This window comes from Triturus cristatus, chromosome 3_2 (assembly GCF_964204655.1).
Source record: "Triturus cristatus chromosome 3_2, aTriCri1.1, whole genome shotgun sequence".
In the NCBI taxonomy this organism is placed as follows: Eukaryota; Metazoa; Chordata; class Amphibia; order Caudata; family Salamandridae; genus Triturus; species Triturus cristatus.
In genome coordinates this window covers 900,218,788-900,238,431 of record NC_140584.1, presented here as the reverse complement: position 1 = coordinate 900,238,431, position 19,644 = coordinate 900,218,788, and the positions used below count along the sequence as shown (strand labels likewise).

The 19,644-nt window shown below is 43.8% G+C and overlaps 1 protein-coding gene across 1 annotated transcript in view; it reads right to left on the bottom strand.

Moving 5' to 3' along the window:
* The window catches only part of ULK2 (unc-51 like autophagy activating kinase 2), a 604,281-nt gene that overhangs the window by 255,057 nt on the left and 329,580 nt on the right, over positions 1-19,644 (bottom strand). Inside the window, exons 11-13 of the mRNA XM_085649334.1 lie at positions 11,938-11,988; positions 10,347-10,435; positions 6,600-6,768 (exon numbers count right to left, since the gene is read on the bottom strand). Coding sequence (XP_085505460.1) covers positions 6,600-6,768; positions 10,347-10,435; positions 11,938-11,988 — 309 coding nt within the window. The remainder of the gene's footprint in view (positions 1-6,599; positions 6,769-10,346; positions 10,436-11,937; positions 11,989-19,644) is intronic.

Here is a 19,644-nt window from a genome sequence, read left to right as displayed (position 1 = left end):
TACCTAGATGACTGCTTAGTTCACGTATCATTGTGAAACATTGTTCAGGAGCATAAACATGCGGCCTGCCAGTTCTAGACATATCATGGACTTTTAATGTACCACAATAAATCTCAACTTGCTCCGACTCAGTGTTTTGAATTTATGGGAGCCAGTTCCCAGAATCAACTGGGGTCAGTGAGCCCTTCAAAATTAAGAACGACCACCCTTCGTGGTCTGCTGTGCAACCTAAGGAAGTAGAGGTTGGCCTCTGCAAGAGGATGGCTGCATATCAAATGTCAGATGCTAAGTTCTTTCTATGAGGGGGTTTGGGCGTAGGACCACTTTTGGAAATACCACAAAACTAATTTTCCTTGCTCTTTTTAATCTTCTCTTTTATAGGTATTACGCATATTTATGGTATCGTGTGCACTTCTCCATTTTGGTCCACTAGTACATCATCTTTCCTTGTACCAGCTTCTTGGGTTCTAGCTTCACAGAGCCTAGATGACATGGTATTAGTAACAAGCAAGATTTCGAGACAACTGCAGTAGTGGATATCTCCTTAAGCAGAAGAATTCCTTTGTCTATGCTTTCTCTGTTAATTCTTTCAATGGATGGCAGCAAGATTGGGTGGTGTGCTACTCTGGGACACCAGACCATACAAGAGAAATCGATCCCAGGTGAGAAAGTCCATTCACTGATGTGGAAGGAAATAAACACAATATTCTATGCTCTTCTTTACTTCTCCCATTCGCTTCAGAATCAGATGATGAAGGTATGAATAGACTAAACTGTAACAAATTGTCACCTCAAAAAGCAGTTAGGGACAGGTGCCCAATTTCTAGTAGCCTTACTCTGCCAGATAATCAGATAATCAATTGGGCAGAGGCTTATCTAATATACGTTCGCCGTTCGAGGCAAGGACAGTATTCTAACATTCAGGTTAAACGGGGAGGTACCTCCTGCCCATGATAGTCAGGCCTTTCATGTATTCACAGATGTATGTCAGAGTTTTGGAGTCACACGACTGAACAACAGAGTATTCTCTGATTTTGTAATTTCCTGTTCAAGTTCCAAGAGGAGAGGTGCTGGGAGATTGATGTGCAGTAGTGTCCATTGCCTCCTCTACTTCTCTGTATGCCTTTCCACACTCCAGTTCAATTAATTTCCAGACTATTGTCCCATCTGCAGAAAGATATTGGTAGCTCCCTTTTGGCCAAGAATTAACTGGTACCCATTTATGAGAATGATCTCCAAGATTATGGAGTGGATCTTTCTGGTAGACTAACATCTACTACGATTCCATCTTCTACTGCTAGAGGTGTGTCAGAGGATGTGAATGATAACATGACTGTTGAGATCCTACAGACTCCTTAGGAGGCATTTGATAAAGGTCTATCTGTAGCTATATTGAGGGAATAGTGTGCAGCAATAACAGCAGGTACAACCCCTTAAAGTATTCCAGAAACTGATAACCAATCACACAGAAGGGGACCCCTGAGGGAAAATGAAGGCAGGGGAAACCAGCGCAATACTCACAATAAAAGAACCCCACTGCCTAACGAGGATAATACAATTGCTAGTCATCACTGATATACTAAGCCCACAAAACTCCCCAATGGTGGATCTCACCTTCTTCATGGAGCAGACAGAGGAAGACGGGGAAAAAAAAAGTGTGAAGAAGCACTTAGGTTTTGATACGGACTGACGATGATGCAGAGTGGACGTCGCTCGGGATAGCCAGTTGTATTGACGGAAGCCATCCGACTATCCGGAGCGATGCTGCTGCCCGGATTCAAATGATTTTGAATATATATTGGTATCCAACTAAGGCCCACACATATTGGAGTGTGAGAAGATGTTTTTCAGCCTCTCGCAGCTTATCACACTTCTGCCCTGAGGAGGTGTTTTCCCTGGGTACCATTGAGAGCCACTTATTCATGGGCGGTCTCCATTTGGCCGCATCTCACTGCTCCGGCAAAACCTGCATATCTCTTTCGTCATAATTTGTTCGGGATACCTGTCCTACCCCTTATTTTGGGGCTTTACAGCGATGTCCCCTCTGCATCATCGACAGTCCGTATCAAAACCAAGGCTGGTCTTCTCTCTTTTTTTTTTGTCTTCCTCGGTCTGCGCCCTGAAGAAGGCGAGACCCACCACTGGGGTCACACACCGAACAGGCATCGGCGCTGAAGTTCCTTTGTACCTCCTGTTTCCCCTCTGAGTTCTTGATTCAGGATATCAACAAAATTGTACCAAATGAATTGCATTAATCTGTTATCTCACTCAATGAAGCATATCTTATTTTGATACCATTGGTTTCACCATTGTACATTTTGTATTTACCAAGTGTTATTCACAGTGTCGGAAGGGGGGTGAGGGGGGGAGGTTCTTTTTAGAGGTTATTTGTACATTACTAGACATGTTTGATTCTGTGGCATGTGTGAATGAATTAGTTTGCTATTGGGTTTGACTTTGGGAGTTTTCTGTGTAGTGTGTTTGTTGCGCCTGGGTTTTTCTGTTATTTTGTTTTTATGCTATATTTATTCATTCTACACCTTTTATGGTTGATTTTGGATTTGATATAATAAACCGGAGATAACTTATCCCAAAAAATTGATTATCTGTTTTTTCTATTTTGATCTGTTTAAAAATAATGTGGTATACCTTTGTGTTTCTTTTGGGACTATTAGATTTTTGTGGACTTAGTATATCAGTGATGACTAGCAATTGTATTATCCTTGTTAGGCAGTGGGGTTCCTTTCTTGTGAGTATTATTCCAGAAACGGATGCCATAGGCAGTTGGCTCAAAGAGGTTTTCTTTGAGCAGCTCTTGTATAAAACCAACCACCTTTCATGGGATCTTTACTTTGTTTGCAAGGCTCTACAATCACATATGTCTCTAAAAGCTTTAATTCTACTATCCATATTATCAACTCGCAGATTAGATAAACTTGGTTCATTATCAATTAACCCACTTTATTTAAGAATTTTTTTGCAGACAGGTTGATTCTCAATTTAGGGCCGGGGCTCTGTAGTAAATTGAGGTTTTCTTTTTTAAAGACAAAAAGAACAGATGATGGACGGAATGCTGAACAAATCAAACATTCACCCCCAGTTACAGATCTGGGTTATATCCATATCCGACCCCCCCGCACCCACCACCGAGTCCACCACCCCTGCGACTACCACTCGCACCAGTCGCCTGACCGTCTGGGTCCAGCGTCAGCGACGAAGACACAATCAAAACCATGAACTCCATCCACTCCGGATCCCCATCGGACCCCTGCCCTCACCACGTCTTCAACAAAGCCAGCGCAACCATCGCACCCCACCTCCGGAAAACAATCAACTGTTCCTTCGAGACAGCAACCTTCCCAGAAAGCTGAAAGCACGCCGAGATCAACGCCCTTCTGAAGAAGCTCAAGGCGGACCTCAAGGACCTCAAGAATTTCCGGCCCATCTCCCTGCTCCCTTTCCCGGCAAAAGTGACCGAGAAGATTGTCAACAAACAGCTGAACCGCTACCTCGAAGTTAACAACATCCTGGAGCCTTCCCAATCCGGTTTTCGCAGCAACCACAGCACCGAGACCGCCCTCATCGCCGCCACTGACGACATCCGGAACCTGATGGACAAAGGAGAAACTGCCGCCCTCATCCTCCTGGACCTATCAGCAACCTTTGACACGGTCTGCCACCGCACCCTATCAGCACGCCTCCATGACGCCGGTATCCAAGAGAAGGCCCTGGCCTGGACCACATCCTTCCTCTCCGGAAGAACACAGAGTGTCTGCCTCCCACCCTTCCGCTCCAAAACCACCGAGATCATCTGCGGCGTCCCACAGGGATCCTCCCTCAGCCCGACGCTGTTCAATATCTACATGGCCCCCCTCGCCCTCGTCGCACGACAACACAACCTCAACATCATCTCCTATGCCGACGACACCCAGCTGATCATATCCCTCACCGAAGATCCCCACACCGCCAAAGCTAACCTCCACAGAGGAATGAAGGCTGTAGCCGACTGGATGAAGGACAGCAGACTGAAGCTGAACAGAGGTCCTCATTCTCGGACCCACCCCATCAGCCTGGGACGACTCTTGGTGGCCCACGTCACTAGGCACAGCCCCGGAACCCACGGACCACGCACGCAACCTGGGGGTCATCCTCGACTCCAATCTCTCCATGACCAGGCAAGTCAACGCCGTCTCCGCGTACTGCTTCCACACCCTCCATATGCTCCGCAGGATCTTCAAATGGATCCCCCTCGACATGAGAAAAACCGTTACCCAGGCCCTCATCACCAACAGACTCGACTACGGGAACGCCCTCTACTCAGGAACTACAAACAAGCTCCTGAGACGACTCCAACGCATCCAGAAGGCCTCGGCCCGACTCATCCTCGACGTCCCCCGCCACAGCCACATCACACTCCACCTGAGAGGCCTGCACTGGCTCCCCATCAACCAAAGGATCACCTAAAAGCTCCTGATCCACGCACACAAAGCACTGCACAACACCGGACCCACCTACCTCAACAACCGACTTAGCTTCCACACCCCCACCCGAAGCCTCCGCTCAGTCAACCTCGACCTCGCCACAGTCCCTCGCATCCGAAAAACCACCGCCGGCGGCAGATCCTTCTCCTACCTCGCCGCCAAGACCTGGAACACTCTCCCCACCATCCTACGACAGACCCAGGACCTGCTGGCCTTCAGAAGACTCCTCAAGACCTGGCTCTTCGACCAGTAGCACCTCCCCCCCCCCCTCCCCAGCGCCTTGAGACCCTCTCGGGTATGTAGCACGCTTTACAAATGCAGTGATTGATTGATTGTTTTATTGCATGCCACGCTATCCAGTTTGGATCCAGCCATATGCAAATCAGTGTTGGCCCTGCTCCCCATGGGAACAGTTCAGAGCGAACTGCCAGGCCAGGTCCTCCCTGGACCAGAAACAGGTATCCTGGTACTGGTTTTGGGGTATTGCCCTTCATCAGCCAGGCAAGCTTGAATCTGGTGGCACAGCGAGCACGGGGCCCACATCTGGGCATACCCCTAAAATGGATTAAGAATTTGAGGTGTATGGCTTACACTTCACAGAATGCTGTCTAACCAATTACAATACAAGGCAGATTTGCATGTGGTATAGCTGCAACTTGGGTGGACGCATTTGGAGCTTCAGCTGCAGATATATGTAAAGCAGCTGCATGGACTACTTTGTTTGCTACTGTACCCCACTAACAACTGTGAATCATTAGAATTTGGTTTTAGAATATTAGCACCTTCTATGTCCTAGATGGCTCATTGTTGCATGTATTTTTGCAAAGTTTAATTATACTCGATTTTAGCACCATTTTGGGAGTTGTGTCATTTTGGGACTCAAGTTGCTATATAGTGCTCTGGTATATGTCATATAGCAAGCAGTGGTAGAAGAAATGAGGAAATAATGATTTGGTTGCTTCCTGGTAATCCTTATTACTTCAAATACCCTTTCCTCATACCAAAACGTACATCCCTACCTCCCAAACCTAATCACAACCTCAATTCCATTCTTTTAAGCTTCGGGGTAACTGGAAGCGTGATTAGTGAGCATCTTCCCTCTTTACTGCCCGGGAAAAAGGAGAAGCAATGAAAGGAAGGGTTCAAATTTGAACCGGTTTAGTCTGAGTCATAAGTATGGGAGGTTGAACACTTTATAAAGGAAGTACTGGCAGGAGACACTGAAAGGGGTATTCAGAGTAACGAGGATTACCAGCAGGTAATTGAATCCTTTGTAAATATTAGTGTGCAGCCTGTTTACTGGTTCCACTTTCTGCACGAGCAATGCATCACAGAGCAATAAAGCTGGTATTAGATTTCAACTCTTCGCTCCACCTTATGAGTCTGAACGGTCATGGGCAAGTTATGCCACTGGGATCAGACATATCATGGCCCAGTTGCCTAGTTACTACATCAAATGCTGGAAAGTACTCCTTGCATCCTTTATTAACATCTCTTCCCCCCCCCCCCCCCCCCAAGTCCTTATCACTCTCTCAAAAACAATCATGAAAAATCAATACCTAGAAACATTTTTTTTTAAACCAATTTGTAGATAAGGAACAACACATTAACAACTTATTCAACATGTTAAATAGGAGGACTTTCACAACACTGCATTTTCGAGTTGATATTATTGTGCAGCATAGACCCAGCAAAAATCTCAAAGCCAGATACCTGCATTTTTCCACCAGATAACTGGAATACTGGCCATACACCAATCTATGAAAAACTTTCAACTTTCTCAAACTCCTTACTACCTGCTCAAACAAATATGAAATGGTGTCAGCTGCACCGTCGTTTATGTGCCCAAGCTGTAGATCGCACTCCTCACAGAACTTAAGAGTTGCAAGCAACTCCTTTTGTAAGAAGGGCTGCTCTCCATTCACGTTTCCACTAGTGCTTACTAACTCTAGGTACGAAGAGATGCCCAAGTGATATTAAGATGACATGGCGTCATGTTCTCTATCTGGGTCTAGGAGGATACAGTTTCCAACACCTCGCCCTTGTCTGGGGGGGACACCATTACAAGTGTGGAACGAGAGAGGTTTTCCTTTCAGTGTGAGTTGGCACAATACTCACATGGATCCAAAGAGATGTTGTGTGGCACGAGGACAAAGTCGTCGGTGTCACAGGAGGAGGTCTTGCTGCTGGTGCTGGCAGAATCTTTGGAGACTTGAAGGTAGTTCGGAGGTCCTAGAGGCGGGGAGGACAGAGGGTCTTCTTGAATTTGCTGCATGTCTGGCAGGGACTGAAAGAAAAGACATGAAAGCTTAAAACATGCACTAACCGGATGACGCAGGGAAGCATACAGTATTTTTACCAGTAGACAAACGAAACAACCTGCATTATATTCACTCTTTGCATGCTCATCCAACTTTCATAGTTTTTATGGCAAGTTCAATGCAATTAAGTGCTCTAAAACAGTCAATGGAGTCATAAAGTGATACTCAAAAATACTAACAACGTAACACTTACAGGATGATTGTATAAAGAAACTAACATGAAAGAGAAGTGTGGTAAGACTCAGAACATCTTCATGAAAAGAGCAAGCAGGCGAGGGGCACTGCAGGCCACATGACATTAAGTCTCTTCTGTAACACCAAGGCTGATCGTAAGGCCATTTAACAGGGAAATTGATTCAAATAAGTCAAGTGTTGGAATCAGTTGAAGTTTTGACAAGAGAGGAAACACTGCAAAAAACAGAACGCGTGGCAACCCAGCTGCTGGCGCATTAAAGAGGATGGCATTAGCAAGGTATGTTTCATCAAACTCCTATAGGTGCGATACGCGCTACTGAAAGAGATGTGTTCTATCAAAACAGAGAAATATTTGAACGGGCCGGGGAAGTAACATTGGGGATCTGAAAGAATAGGCATAAAGGTTTATATGAATGAAATATAATGTGATACAAAGCAGACACTTCTAATATTGTATTCTTGATCTAGTATCCCCCTTGCAAATGTCACTAATCTCCCATCCCGTTAGGTTCAGAGGCTGTGATATCACAGGTCAATCCCTTCATGTGTGTTAGAAATAATGTAAATAAAGACATCCCTGACAGGTTTCCATAATATGAGACAGAACAGCTACATTGTCTGTTCTAATGCATGATTGTGTTGTTTTTCATATTTTATGCAACACTGGCTCATATTTGACTTTAGCATTGAAAACTGGGAACAAAAGAAAAAAAATAGATTACCAGATATTCCCATTAATGTTTCATTTGGTAAAAAAGGGAAGATTTCCAGGGGCATACACTTCTACACTTACCATGGCGCTTACATGACCTACAATCTAACAGGAATTCAGTGGTGGAGTGTAATGGAGGCGAGAAAGAATATTATATCGGTTTATTTCGCCTTGGAGGTTTGAGTCACTTGAGAACAGAATGTAAAGATGCTATCCCATGGGCATTCACTAACTATCAATGTGAGGACCAGAACAGCACAGAAGATGCAGACAACAGAAGCTGCTTGATTCGATGGTTGCAAGGTTTGGCCATAATAATAAGGCTGGGAGCACCACCAAGAACAATGGGTATTTGAAGCAGGCCACCTTATTTGCTGATCTTTCTCAAAATGTTTTCTGTCTACGAATACTGTCATTTCTGGAAACTGTAAGCTACTCAGCAGGCATGGACTGAGGCCATAATCCTACTACAGGAAAACAGATCTCCCGTGGAGGGGTCTGCACTCATAAATCGATGTATCATTGATGACGAACAATGAACTGCGTGCAGGAAATTGGCCACTAAGGAACACTTCACCCGCAATGTCCTGCACTGGATGAACTACAGTAGAACTGGGGTAGGTAACAGAAGAGCTGAGTACACCAGAGTGGCCCACACGTTTCTAACCTGTAGAACAGCATGGTGAAACTGTGAGCAGTGGCAGACCAATGGATGGAGCCACAGGGGTAACAGAGTAGGCACAGAGTGAACTGGCCCTTGTTCATAGCTAGCTGGGTCAGCTCCACAGGAGCTGAGGATCGCTGAGTTAAGTGGGCCATTTTCTCCTGTGATTCATAACAGTGGGATCACAGAGTACTGGAACATCGAAGGTGCACACAGACTCCGCAAGAAATAAACTGGTGGTGTGCATGGAAGTCGGGTATTCATCTAGAACTATCACTGATTCTTCCATGAGTGTATTAATGCAACAGCAATTTAAAGGCTTGCGAGGCTGCATAAAACATATGTGGAAGCACTTCCTTGATACATATCAACTTTAAAAGGGCACAATATGTAGAGCTCTGTTGTAGAGCAGTTTCATTAGAATCTATATTACAAAATGATGGAATCTCTAATTCAATCCTGAATGAGCACTTTCAACTTCTGATCTCGGACATCAGTTTCAATGGCAGATGCTACAGTGGCTGAGGCATCTGGAAATGTAAATGCTGGTTGGGGCAAGAGGGGCCCAGTGGCAGAACATGCTTTTATGGCTGGACACTACAGAGGGATCTACACAACACAGGCACAATTATTGGGGCAGGAGGAGGTGACATTGAGGACACTGGCCCAATAAAATTCTGTAATGTGTTTAGGAAGAGGTGCAGGTCTTGATGTTCGATGGTATTGCTGGAGACCTCTGCGAAACTTAGGCTCTGTCACAAAATTACACTTTGCAGCTAAATTGAAATACAGAGTTGAATCAAATAGGTTTTCTGCAGACGCAACAAGTTCAGTTGTAGAAAGCCACTACTTTACCAGGAGACAAGCACTGTAACCCTTGTCACAAGAGTAGTACCTTATCTCCCAGAGAGGGTAACAACTCTAGCCCTCACCTGTAGGAGGATATGTATATCTCAACACCCAGGAGTGGACCACTATAGTCTTCACCTGTAGAACCCTTCAGTACCCAGTGTGAACTACTCAACTGCAGGAGAACAGCACATCACTACAAGGGACACCCACTGAAACCTTCACCCTCTGCAGCGCGAGACTGAGGAAGCCTCAGCACCCAGAGGTGTGGACAACGTCTTCACCTGTTGAATGCTTTAGTACCCAGAGTGGATAAACACTCCATCTGCTGGACAACCACATATAACTCAGAGGCGACACCCACGGACATATTTACCTGTAGGAGGAAATCGCATCACACCCACTACAGCCTCACTTGTCAGCGGATACCTCAGCACCCAGAGGTTTGGACAACTAGTCTTTACCTGTTGAATGCTTTAGTACCCAGAGTGGATAAACACTCCATCTGTTGAAAAACCACATATAACTCAGCGGGGACGCCCACTGAAATCTTTACTTGTAGGAAGACATCACATCATCCGGGGTCTTCACATGTTGGATACATCACCACCCAGTGAAGTAGACCCCTTTAATCTTTAACTGGAGGACACTTTGTAACCAGAGCAGGTACCTACTCAAGCTGTGGGAGAACAGCACATCAGGCAGAGGGGACGCCTTTTACACCCTTTATCTCTGGATGAACAACACATCAAACAAATGGGACAGACTGCATCTCTCAACTGAAGGAGGAAAATATATAACAGATCAGACAACGACTCTAACCCTACTTTGTAGGCAGACACCATATCACCCAGGTGTCACAACCAATGTAGCACAGGTCTCACGGGGAAGAACACTGCGCTGTTTGCAAACAACACCTGTTATGCTGTGTATGAAGAAGAGAGTTATGCCAAGGGAATTACAGCAAGTCTGTGTCAGAGGTCTAATTGCAAACAAAAAAAGACCAACCTTCTCTGCCACGTCAGTGCCATGCAAATTCCTTGCCTCCTGCACTTTATCATCCAACTAGAGAAAATCATGTGGCAGTATCTGGTGAACTATTTGAAAACATGCGAAGGACTTACCGGAGGAGAGGCAAATCGGCAAGATGGAGAGCTATTGCAAGCGCTGTTGGAAGCTGATCCGGCATACGTAGGCACCGGCACAGGACAAGCTGTAAGAACAAAACTAAGCATTAGGACAGAACGCTTCTCACCAGTAGACAAGGCTTCCTTGGGACAGGTGCCCTTGTTTGAGCGCCTTCCAGAGATCAAAAGTTGCCCTACATCTGGGGTATTTCGTCTGTCATTCTTGGTTTTTCACCTCTTTAGACTCTGATAATTATGCTTTTCCATTTAAAATATAGGACTTAAGACGAACTAGAATGCAAAGTAATGAGAAATGTAAAAAAAACTGGGACTCCCATCCTTCCTGACCCCTCCCCATACCCCACCACATAATTCCTTTTATTTTAAAAACTACGGACCAGTGTCCAATCCCAGGGTACAAAAGCAGCCAATTCATTGCAGACATGTATAGCTCTATTGGACTACAATACATGGATCTATCACATTTCTAAACCTATTTTGCAGCCAACATTTGTCCTATTTGCAGACAAAAACTCGTAGTTATGTAACACAACTCTGACCATTAATGTAATTGAACTCTATAGTGGCAGTACAGAGATGAAGTTATTCTTCAGGGGTGCTTCTAATGCCATGTTGTTAGCCAAACCCTTAAAATGTAGCCCTGTCCACCCTTTTGAAGTATGCCCGGTGCCTAGTTTTACCCACATTCTTATGCAGACTCGGGATCCGGCATGTGTTTGTGAACCCTGCTTAACAAACGTTCTGTTGGCCTCTGGGCTTTTCTTTACCCATCTATGCAGCAGGTTCGGGTTTTTTTTTTGGGGGGGGGGGGGGGGGGGCTGGAGTAAAGATTATGAAGTACCGATAATCATCTGGAGAAACTGGAATTTCATAGGAACATAAAAGATTCCTGGATGTGTAGTGCAGATTAACAGTTTACATGAGAAACAGGACAGTGTTTCTAAATGTCATAAGCACCTCCTGTACCCTCTTCTACGCTCACTTAAGTGTGTTTCTTCCGGTTTGAATCAGGATCTGGAACGTTTTGCCTTTGAGTGTGTTCCACATTTGTCTTGATGTACAGTGGTCTTGTTTGCATTTCCTAAACTGAATAGATGAGCATAATTCCCATGTGGAGGGTCACTCAAGCCCAGCCTGGCCTTGTATACAGGACACCTAACATAAATTTTGAAATGCATTTTGAGCCCCTCACCCTTCTCTTATTCTATCTGCTTCAAAAATGTTGCATACATATCTCCACCCACATCCCGCTAACTCACACACACCTCTGTATCTTGCACTGAGATCCCGCTTTTCCCTCAACACATGTTTCTGTTGCACTTTTTGTTTGTGCCTGTTAATGAGGCACTGTGATGCCGTGTGCAAATGAAACATACATGGCTACCTACAAATATAGACAATTGAATAACTACGTCAGGATTCCTAATGTTGGCAGCCACAAGACAGACGCTTGGTGTTATAAAATAAGATGCATTATCTGCGCATAATACCACTAACAGCCATAAAAGACATTAAGGAAGAGACCACACCACTTAGGAAATCATTAGAAATCATCTCAGATACGTACATTTTTTGACTGCTGACACTTGTTCCAAAAAGGGGTGGTTGAAAAATGAATCTGCAAAAGAAGAGATCAAATGCTAAGACCAGGCAAATAACATAATGGATTGCAAGGCGACACAATGTTTCCACACAGCTAATTAGTCTCACTGAGGCGACCCTCTACCAGGTTCCTAGATGTAGGAAAACTTATTTTCGGCTTCAGTTCCAAGTGATGCTTTCTTCAGCACTATTTCTATCACATTAGCTTCAAATCTAAGAGCACTGTGGTCCGCTAGAGCCACACAAGGAGACTAAGTCTTATCGCCAGGTGGATCTCCTATCCGTTTTAGTTGGGGTTTAATCAACATCCGTGACAAATGACTACCGTTATTGGTGGTTTAAAAGGCTGTATGCAACACAGAGGTAGTCAAATTTTGGCATTCTAGTTTTTCCGATTAGTCTCACCACACCACCAACGGATAAGTCAACTGACGGGCTGCGAAGGAGTCACATCTAGTGATGGGGTTGGTTATTTGTGAAAGATTTACCTGAGCCTCATCTCCCATCACCATTTTCCCACTCTTTTGACTTCACTTTATTATTGTGTTTTAGTTGCTTTTTCACTATGTTGCAGGCCTGGCAAATTTCAATGCATTTATGAAAGGTCCACATGCATGATAGTATTAGAACCAATATACATTTGCAGAATGCTTTCCTTTGCAATGTATGAAGGGTGTACTCATTACATGCTGCTTATAACTGTGCAAAGGCACTATTGGGTGAATATCTGAAAAAGATCTTGAAAGCCCATGCAGGAAAGTGCTTCCGCCTTGACCCATCGTAACTTACGTTGCATCGTGGGGAGGCTGGCCACACACCCTGCACTTCTTCCCTTTTGTTTTCTTGGGGCCCGAGTATGAAATATGTTCACACACTAATGACTGGTATCTTTTAAAAAGTATGAATTTACGAGGTTTTTTCCAACTTAAATATTATATTTACCCACAGTTAGAGAGGGTGTTTTATATTATTTATGCATTTGGTGGCACCATTTTAGGCACACAGCTCTTGCAAGGTACATGGCGAGTTTGCGGGAGGAAAAAAAAAGAATCGAGTAGCAACACCAAACTGCAAACATGGACATTACCTAACCAGTGTTTGAGTTACAGCAATAAAATGATAGCGGTGCACCTTGTATTGATCAAATAGCGACAGCGACATCACTTGGGACTGGAAACTCCAAAATGGGTGAGAAAAAATTGGATCGATCATGTCAATTTTCATAGGGTAGTAGGCCAAATTACAGAGAAACCCTTCCGATGGCAGTTTTGAAATTAGGTCTTATATGCTACAGAATCCGTTTGCCTATTTAAGTATTTAGTTTGAAGACCGATTACTGGTGGAATTGGGTTACTCAGAAGAAGTTTGCAGAAAGTGGTATGATGAGTGGAAAGGAGAGGTATGAGTGAAATCCTAAAACGATATTTGTTACTGAATTGAAAACGCATGGCATTAGTCAAACGGAACAAAAAGGTAATGATCCCCGAGTCGACTTGAGCCAAGCCCAAATAAGATAATACTGCCCCTAAACCCAATGTAATCGGCAATCCAGGACCAAGACACCATAATAATATTTAGGGGGTGTATCTCAAAACCAACAGCTGTTGTGCTTGTATCTTCTTTTCAATTATATTTGTTTTCTACAGTAAAGAACTGACTGGACATTGACGTTATTGGGTTCTATTTACTGGGTTACACTGAATTGAAGTTTCTACCCCCTCAATATCTTGAAATAAGACTTGACTTCTTGCCCTCGCTGCTATGAGAGAGTCAGGGGCCTCAGGGGAGTAACTTGGCCACTCAGTTGGACTTCATCAGTATTGGTGGTCCTGGAACGTCAGTGGTAAATGAGAATACCACACCAGATACTGCCCTGTAACCACTGACAGCCCCAGGCCCACGAAGAGGTGTCATACAAGTACACAAGAAACAACAATGCAACTATTAAGGAATCGGACCATATCAAAGTTGACATACATGTTTCCGGAACATTTCCAGCTCTTTCTTTTTATCTAAATGTTTTCTGAAGCCAAGTGTGACATTTAGGGCATGTCCACTTACAGACAGGAAAGGACCAGAGGGGTGAGCAGGATCCTCGCCTCACTGCTGACTGATGTGGAGGAAGTGGTGGTGGAGAGTAGAAGCTCCTTTACACTTCAGAGAATCAACAGAGGCCTGGTGAGTCACAGTCACCCAACATTCACTCTCCAGCACAGAAGGTGCCAACTTTTCATACGTCTATCATGGTTACAAAATCAAAAGTATGTCACAGGCGCTGATTCCTTTAGAATGTCTCGCCAACTCTCTTGGCAGGAGAAGCTGGCAAGTTTCGAGACATGCCATCTACGCGACGATGCCTGGCAAGCTTTAAGCAGTGTTGTGGAGAGCTTAAAAAAAGCAAGCACCTGACCGGGTAAAAGGGCATACGATGAGAAGGCCAGTCAGAGAGTGGTATTTTCCTATAAAGTCCATGACAACAACCTGAACACAACCCTGAATGACAGCGCAACTAATAGTTAAAATCCACTAATGGAGAGAACTCGGGCAATGGGTTATGAAACTATGCATAAGATATCCATGTTTAAGCCCTCTGGGACTTCGGCCCATTTTCCAACGGTCACATTTGCGTGATGAGGGAATTTAGAAGTATTACTGTTATCCAGATTTAACCCAGCATCAGCAACACAATAACACGTCAACCTAGACAACCATTCAACATGTGACTGAACTTCAGCCATGTGTTCCTTGTAACCAAACCCCAAACCACGTACTTTGTTTGCTATCATCTATTACCGATTCAACTTCTCTAATCTTACACATGCAAAGAAAAGAATACAAATGTTACTGTAAGTAAATTCATAGAAACTGTGAAAACTACAACCTGCCTTTACCTTCTGCACAAAGTAATGAAACTTTTAATTTCTAGCCACTTAGTTGATCAGGAGTTCTGGAGGTTCACAAAGCATCACTTTGCAGGATACCAGATACACTACCCCTTACAATAAACTGGTGATACATATGAGTCATATATCATTCTACCTGGTTAACATGTCACATTTGATGATGCCCCGGTGCTCTAAAAAGTACACTTTTTAAAAACAGAGAGACTGTCCCCATTCGGCCATATGCCCAACACCCTTTTCTCTAGGCCCCTCAGCTGCCCATTTCCCCACAGCTCAATGATGCGCCAGTATCCCACAGCTGATCCTCTGTCTCCAGCTCAACAGTGGCACTCAAGGATCCAATGCTGCACAAATTAACTCTTGCTACATCAGTCCCCCTCTGTGTCAATGACAAATCGCTATTCCTTTTCACACCACTGATATTGGAGCCACATCAAAGGACTTGTCCACATTCACCGGGCAGCTTTCTTATACCACAGGTGTATCAAAAATTAAAGAAAAAATCCGGATCCTAATGAAAAACAATTCTTTGCTCGAACAGAGATTTTGTTTAGGGTCAAAAAGGACCAAATCATTGCCATCCAACTAGGCCATCCTTGCTAACAACAGAAAACACTGCCAAACAGGGGCGGCTCCTCTGTTTGAGCGGACGAGTGTTGCCCCGCCTGCTGCGAGCGCAGCACGCACACAAGAATAAGTAGAATGGCATGTCAATGCCATTTTATTTAAACGCCACAGTGTGGAGGCAGGGGGCGGAGAGGAATCCTGCAATTGCAGGATTACAGCTGCCCATGCAGTGCGCATGTTGGGTTGGCCAGATCAATTGCTACGGCCAGCATGACATGCGCAGTGCACACCCAGGAATCCCATGGCTGTGAAACAGCAGGGGGGTTGCTGGCACAGTCCCCCAGCCTCAAAATGAGCAGTCGGTTTGCCTGCACCCACCAATATTGGAGCTGCTCTCAACAGGACAGCAGATCCAGGATTGGTTGTATTAGGTGTCCACGGAGCAGGAAAGAAGTCCTCCCCTTTCATGCTCATGAGCGCTGATCAGGAGACAGGTGCGTACCCAGGGGAGAAATATGTGGTGGGTTTGTCGCCTCAGCGCCTCAGCATATTCTTATAGTTGTAGCCGCCACTGCTGCCGAAGAGACAGCATAGAGGTCTTCTTCAAAGATACACTTATGTAAGAAGTACTCTGCCCTATATTGGCCCCTCCTTATTGGTGTGACAAGCAATACATCACGCCCAGGAGAAAATACTGCCCTCTTTCCCCACCAAATTCCTCCACCTGGCTTAAGACATGCTCATAGTCTCCCATAGAACCTTCTTCATCTGCAATCTGAATATCTGGCCTGACTATCATTCAGACACCCTCATTCAGGGGTTAGTGAAAGACACGACCTCCCCTGGCTACTGCAAGCTGGTTAAGGACCCAAATCAATCTGCACATATTTCACCCAATTCAGAGAAACCCAATCACTCTACATTACTGAGCTACCCACAAAACGCCCTCTAATGGTAGTATATCGCTTAAAGTACAAGAGTTTCGTCAAGCCCTTGGTCAAATGTGCAAGAATCGCGTGAAGTGCTTGGACAAGTGTAACCCCATAAACCACACCACCCTAAATGGGACAAAATACAAGCCAACATATGGAGTACCCAGTGATCTTTGAATCATGAAAGAGGGTAGTAGATGGGTTGAAACAAAATGGAGGACACCATAACTACCAGTGGTCATGCAAACTGCCGGACACACATCAGGGATATGAATAAGTCCGAACTGGGGAAAAAATAATTACTACCAAATATGCATATATAAGGCCGACAACTCTTGGAAGGACTTCAAAGCTATTTTATAGGGGAAAGAATAATCTCATAAATGCAGATGCTCCTAAAGTCTTTGGAATTACCTGGTGACTGAGGACATACCAAATTAGTGGTAGAGATTATTTAGTGGAAAATGCAAATTTCTTAATCCACAATCAGACTTTGGGAAATATAGAAAACACCTGCACATGCTGGACATTTTACAAATTGCTCATATATTTCATATCATTGCCTGCATTATATGGTAGAATTAAAGCCTGAAAAATGACCAGAAAGGATGAAGGGTTGACAGGAACCAAGGTAAAAAGGCCAAAGAGGCAGCTATAAACATAGGAGAGCAAGATTATTGGCACAAATTGAGGTGCTCATTTAGGAAATGATAGCTCTGACCAATTGCAAACTCAGTCAAGTAATAGATACCTCTATGTTGAGCCCCTCTAGGGAAGCCACTCAACTGGAGTTACTAACACCTATTGAATCTAGTCGCTGCTTTTAGAGGAACAAACACAAAAGGGCATGAGGAATGGTGTACAGGGGTGATGAGAACCTAAAGAATCAAAATGAAAATGGAGCTGACCAGAGATGTGTTGGGTTTTGACGGAGATCTTGACATCAAATTGCACAGTGGCAAGGGTGAGAGAAACATAAACAAGACAGAGATATATAATATATATATACTTACTCAAAGCATCAGAAATGTTGAAAATATATTCAGTAAATGCAATTTATTTTCTAACAGTGTAGTACACTGAAGCCATACTTTCTGAAATGTGATGGCTTTCCTTACAGATTTTACCTAATGTTTCAGTTCCAAAGTTTAAAAATAATTCAGAAGGTTAGTTCACATTTTCCCGCGCATTTAGATTGATTGCCTCTGCTTATTTCATTCTTCAAGGACAGGATCACCCCACTCGTGCCAACATAACCACCTCTGTTTAGCCTACCCTATCTCACCATTCGGCAAGCCCAAAGGCCATACGATTTTCCACACATTTTGCAAAATCATAATGGTCTCAGTAACCAAGATCCTCAAATTAGTAAAATGAGCCCCCCTTGCTTACTAGGATCTGCAGCACAAAGGAAGTCTAATTAGGTTTACTAGCCCAGGCTCTCCCCGTCTTACAGCTCAAACATGTTCCCCAGCAATTGAAATAGGACATCTTCACTCCACTAGTGAAACATTTAACATACCCCTTCAAAACCCTTACTAATTTGAGCCAATAGCTGCATGTCAAGGGCCCTGAATACAACTCAGTCTAACTTTCCATCCTGGCTGGTGAAAAATGAGTCACACCTTGCGACCACCCATGTCTTCTACGGACCAGGAGGGAAACCTGATCATACATGTCTCTGCATGGCTTAGCTTCACCAACAAAGTATATCAATACTGTGCTGCAAAGTAGCTAGGAGCTAGAGTGTTAGAGGTTCAAGATCTTACTCCCGGGTCACATTTATCTGTTTCATCTCTCCTGTTTAGGTTTGGCATTCGCCAAGATCGTTTGATTTTACTAAAATTAAATGTATACTATACTTATTTGTAGCGGCTTTCACCCAGCCATCTGGTCCATTGGTACGTTATTGTGTTATTCATATTTTGCTTCTTCCCACTGCACCATTCAGCGTATGGCACATGGCAGTGCGTCGGCCCACTTCAGCCACTAACTAACCTCACTGTGAGTGCATATATGCACTGCTACAAGGAGCACATCCACACACTAAGTAGGCCCCTTAAGTGTCAGGGAGTACTAAAGCCGAAAAATATTTTTGCCTTTAGCCAACGTTTTTTTTTATAAATTGATATAGGTCCCCCAGACAATAATGGAGTTTTGCAAAAAAATGTGACAAAACAAGCACTGAAAAAGCTAAAAGGGTAGCAGCCCACACCAGGCTTATTGGCTTTGTCAAAGCCTGTTTTTGTGGGGGGTTTTTCAAAAGTCACGTGCATCATCTGTGTAGCTTCCCTAGGTCCCTGTCGACAACACTCTTTAATTGGTTCCACGTGTAAGGATCCTGCACAGGCTCAAAGTTGGCTGTCTTAGGCAAAAAGATAACAATCAAATCCACTGCAATCTGAAAAGTGGGCTGAGGTCACCAACAAATCTCGAACAAATACACATCTGGATGCACAACACTGCTTCTGCTTAATGATACCTAGACTGAAGTCCAATTTATTGAACCAGGAACTACTTTTGTTTTCTCTTTTGGTTTGCCATCTCGCACAACCTAGCAAAACAACCTGGGATGGTAAGCAGTGGAGTGGAGTAGTACCTCAATATAGGGCCAGGCAATTTGTTCGGCATTTATTTAGGGATACACAACTCCAAATACTCCAAGAACTACATTTGGTGAATGACAGAATAAATTCCCGCTCTTGTTAGACATAACATTTCTGGACATAAAAACCAATCAGTTTGTTTTATATAAGGGGGCTATACAAACAAAGGGATTACAGCTCATTATTACTTCTAACAAGTTTCCATCTGCAAAGATTAATAAGTGGGTTACTCCAGAACCTAATCCTCCGACTGAAATGTATAATTAAACCAAATTTCAATAGAACAGTTTAAAACCAATTTCAAGCTAGAGCATATGTAGAGAAAATTACTGCCAAAGTGTCTACAAAAATAGATTACTCTACATGCAATGCCAAGGATTATTAAGCAATACTTCACTCATAAGCACATATTAAACTCTGGAAAAACTAGTTAGAAAATTAAACAAAAACATAGGTCATCTATAAATGTAGGCAAGAGTCTATACCACAGAAGTTTCGGTTATGGAATTGACATTTGAGTACAATAACAATAATACCAAAAGGTCCCACCGTTATAATGAGAGTGGCAAGCTAATGACTTTGTCAATACTGGTTTGTAAAGCATCATTAAAAAAAAAAAAGTAAAAAAGAAAATATTGAGGGAAAGCAAACCCAAATCTTAAGG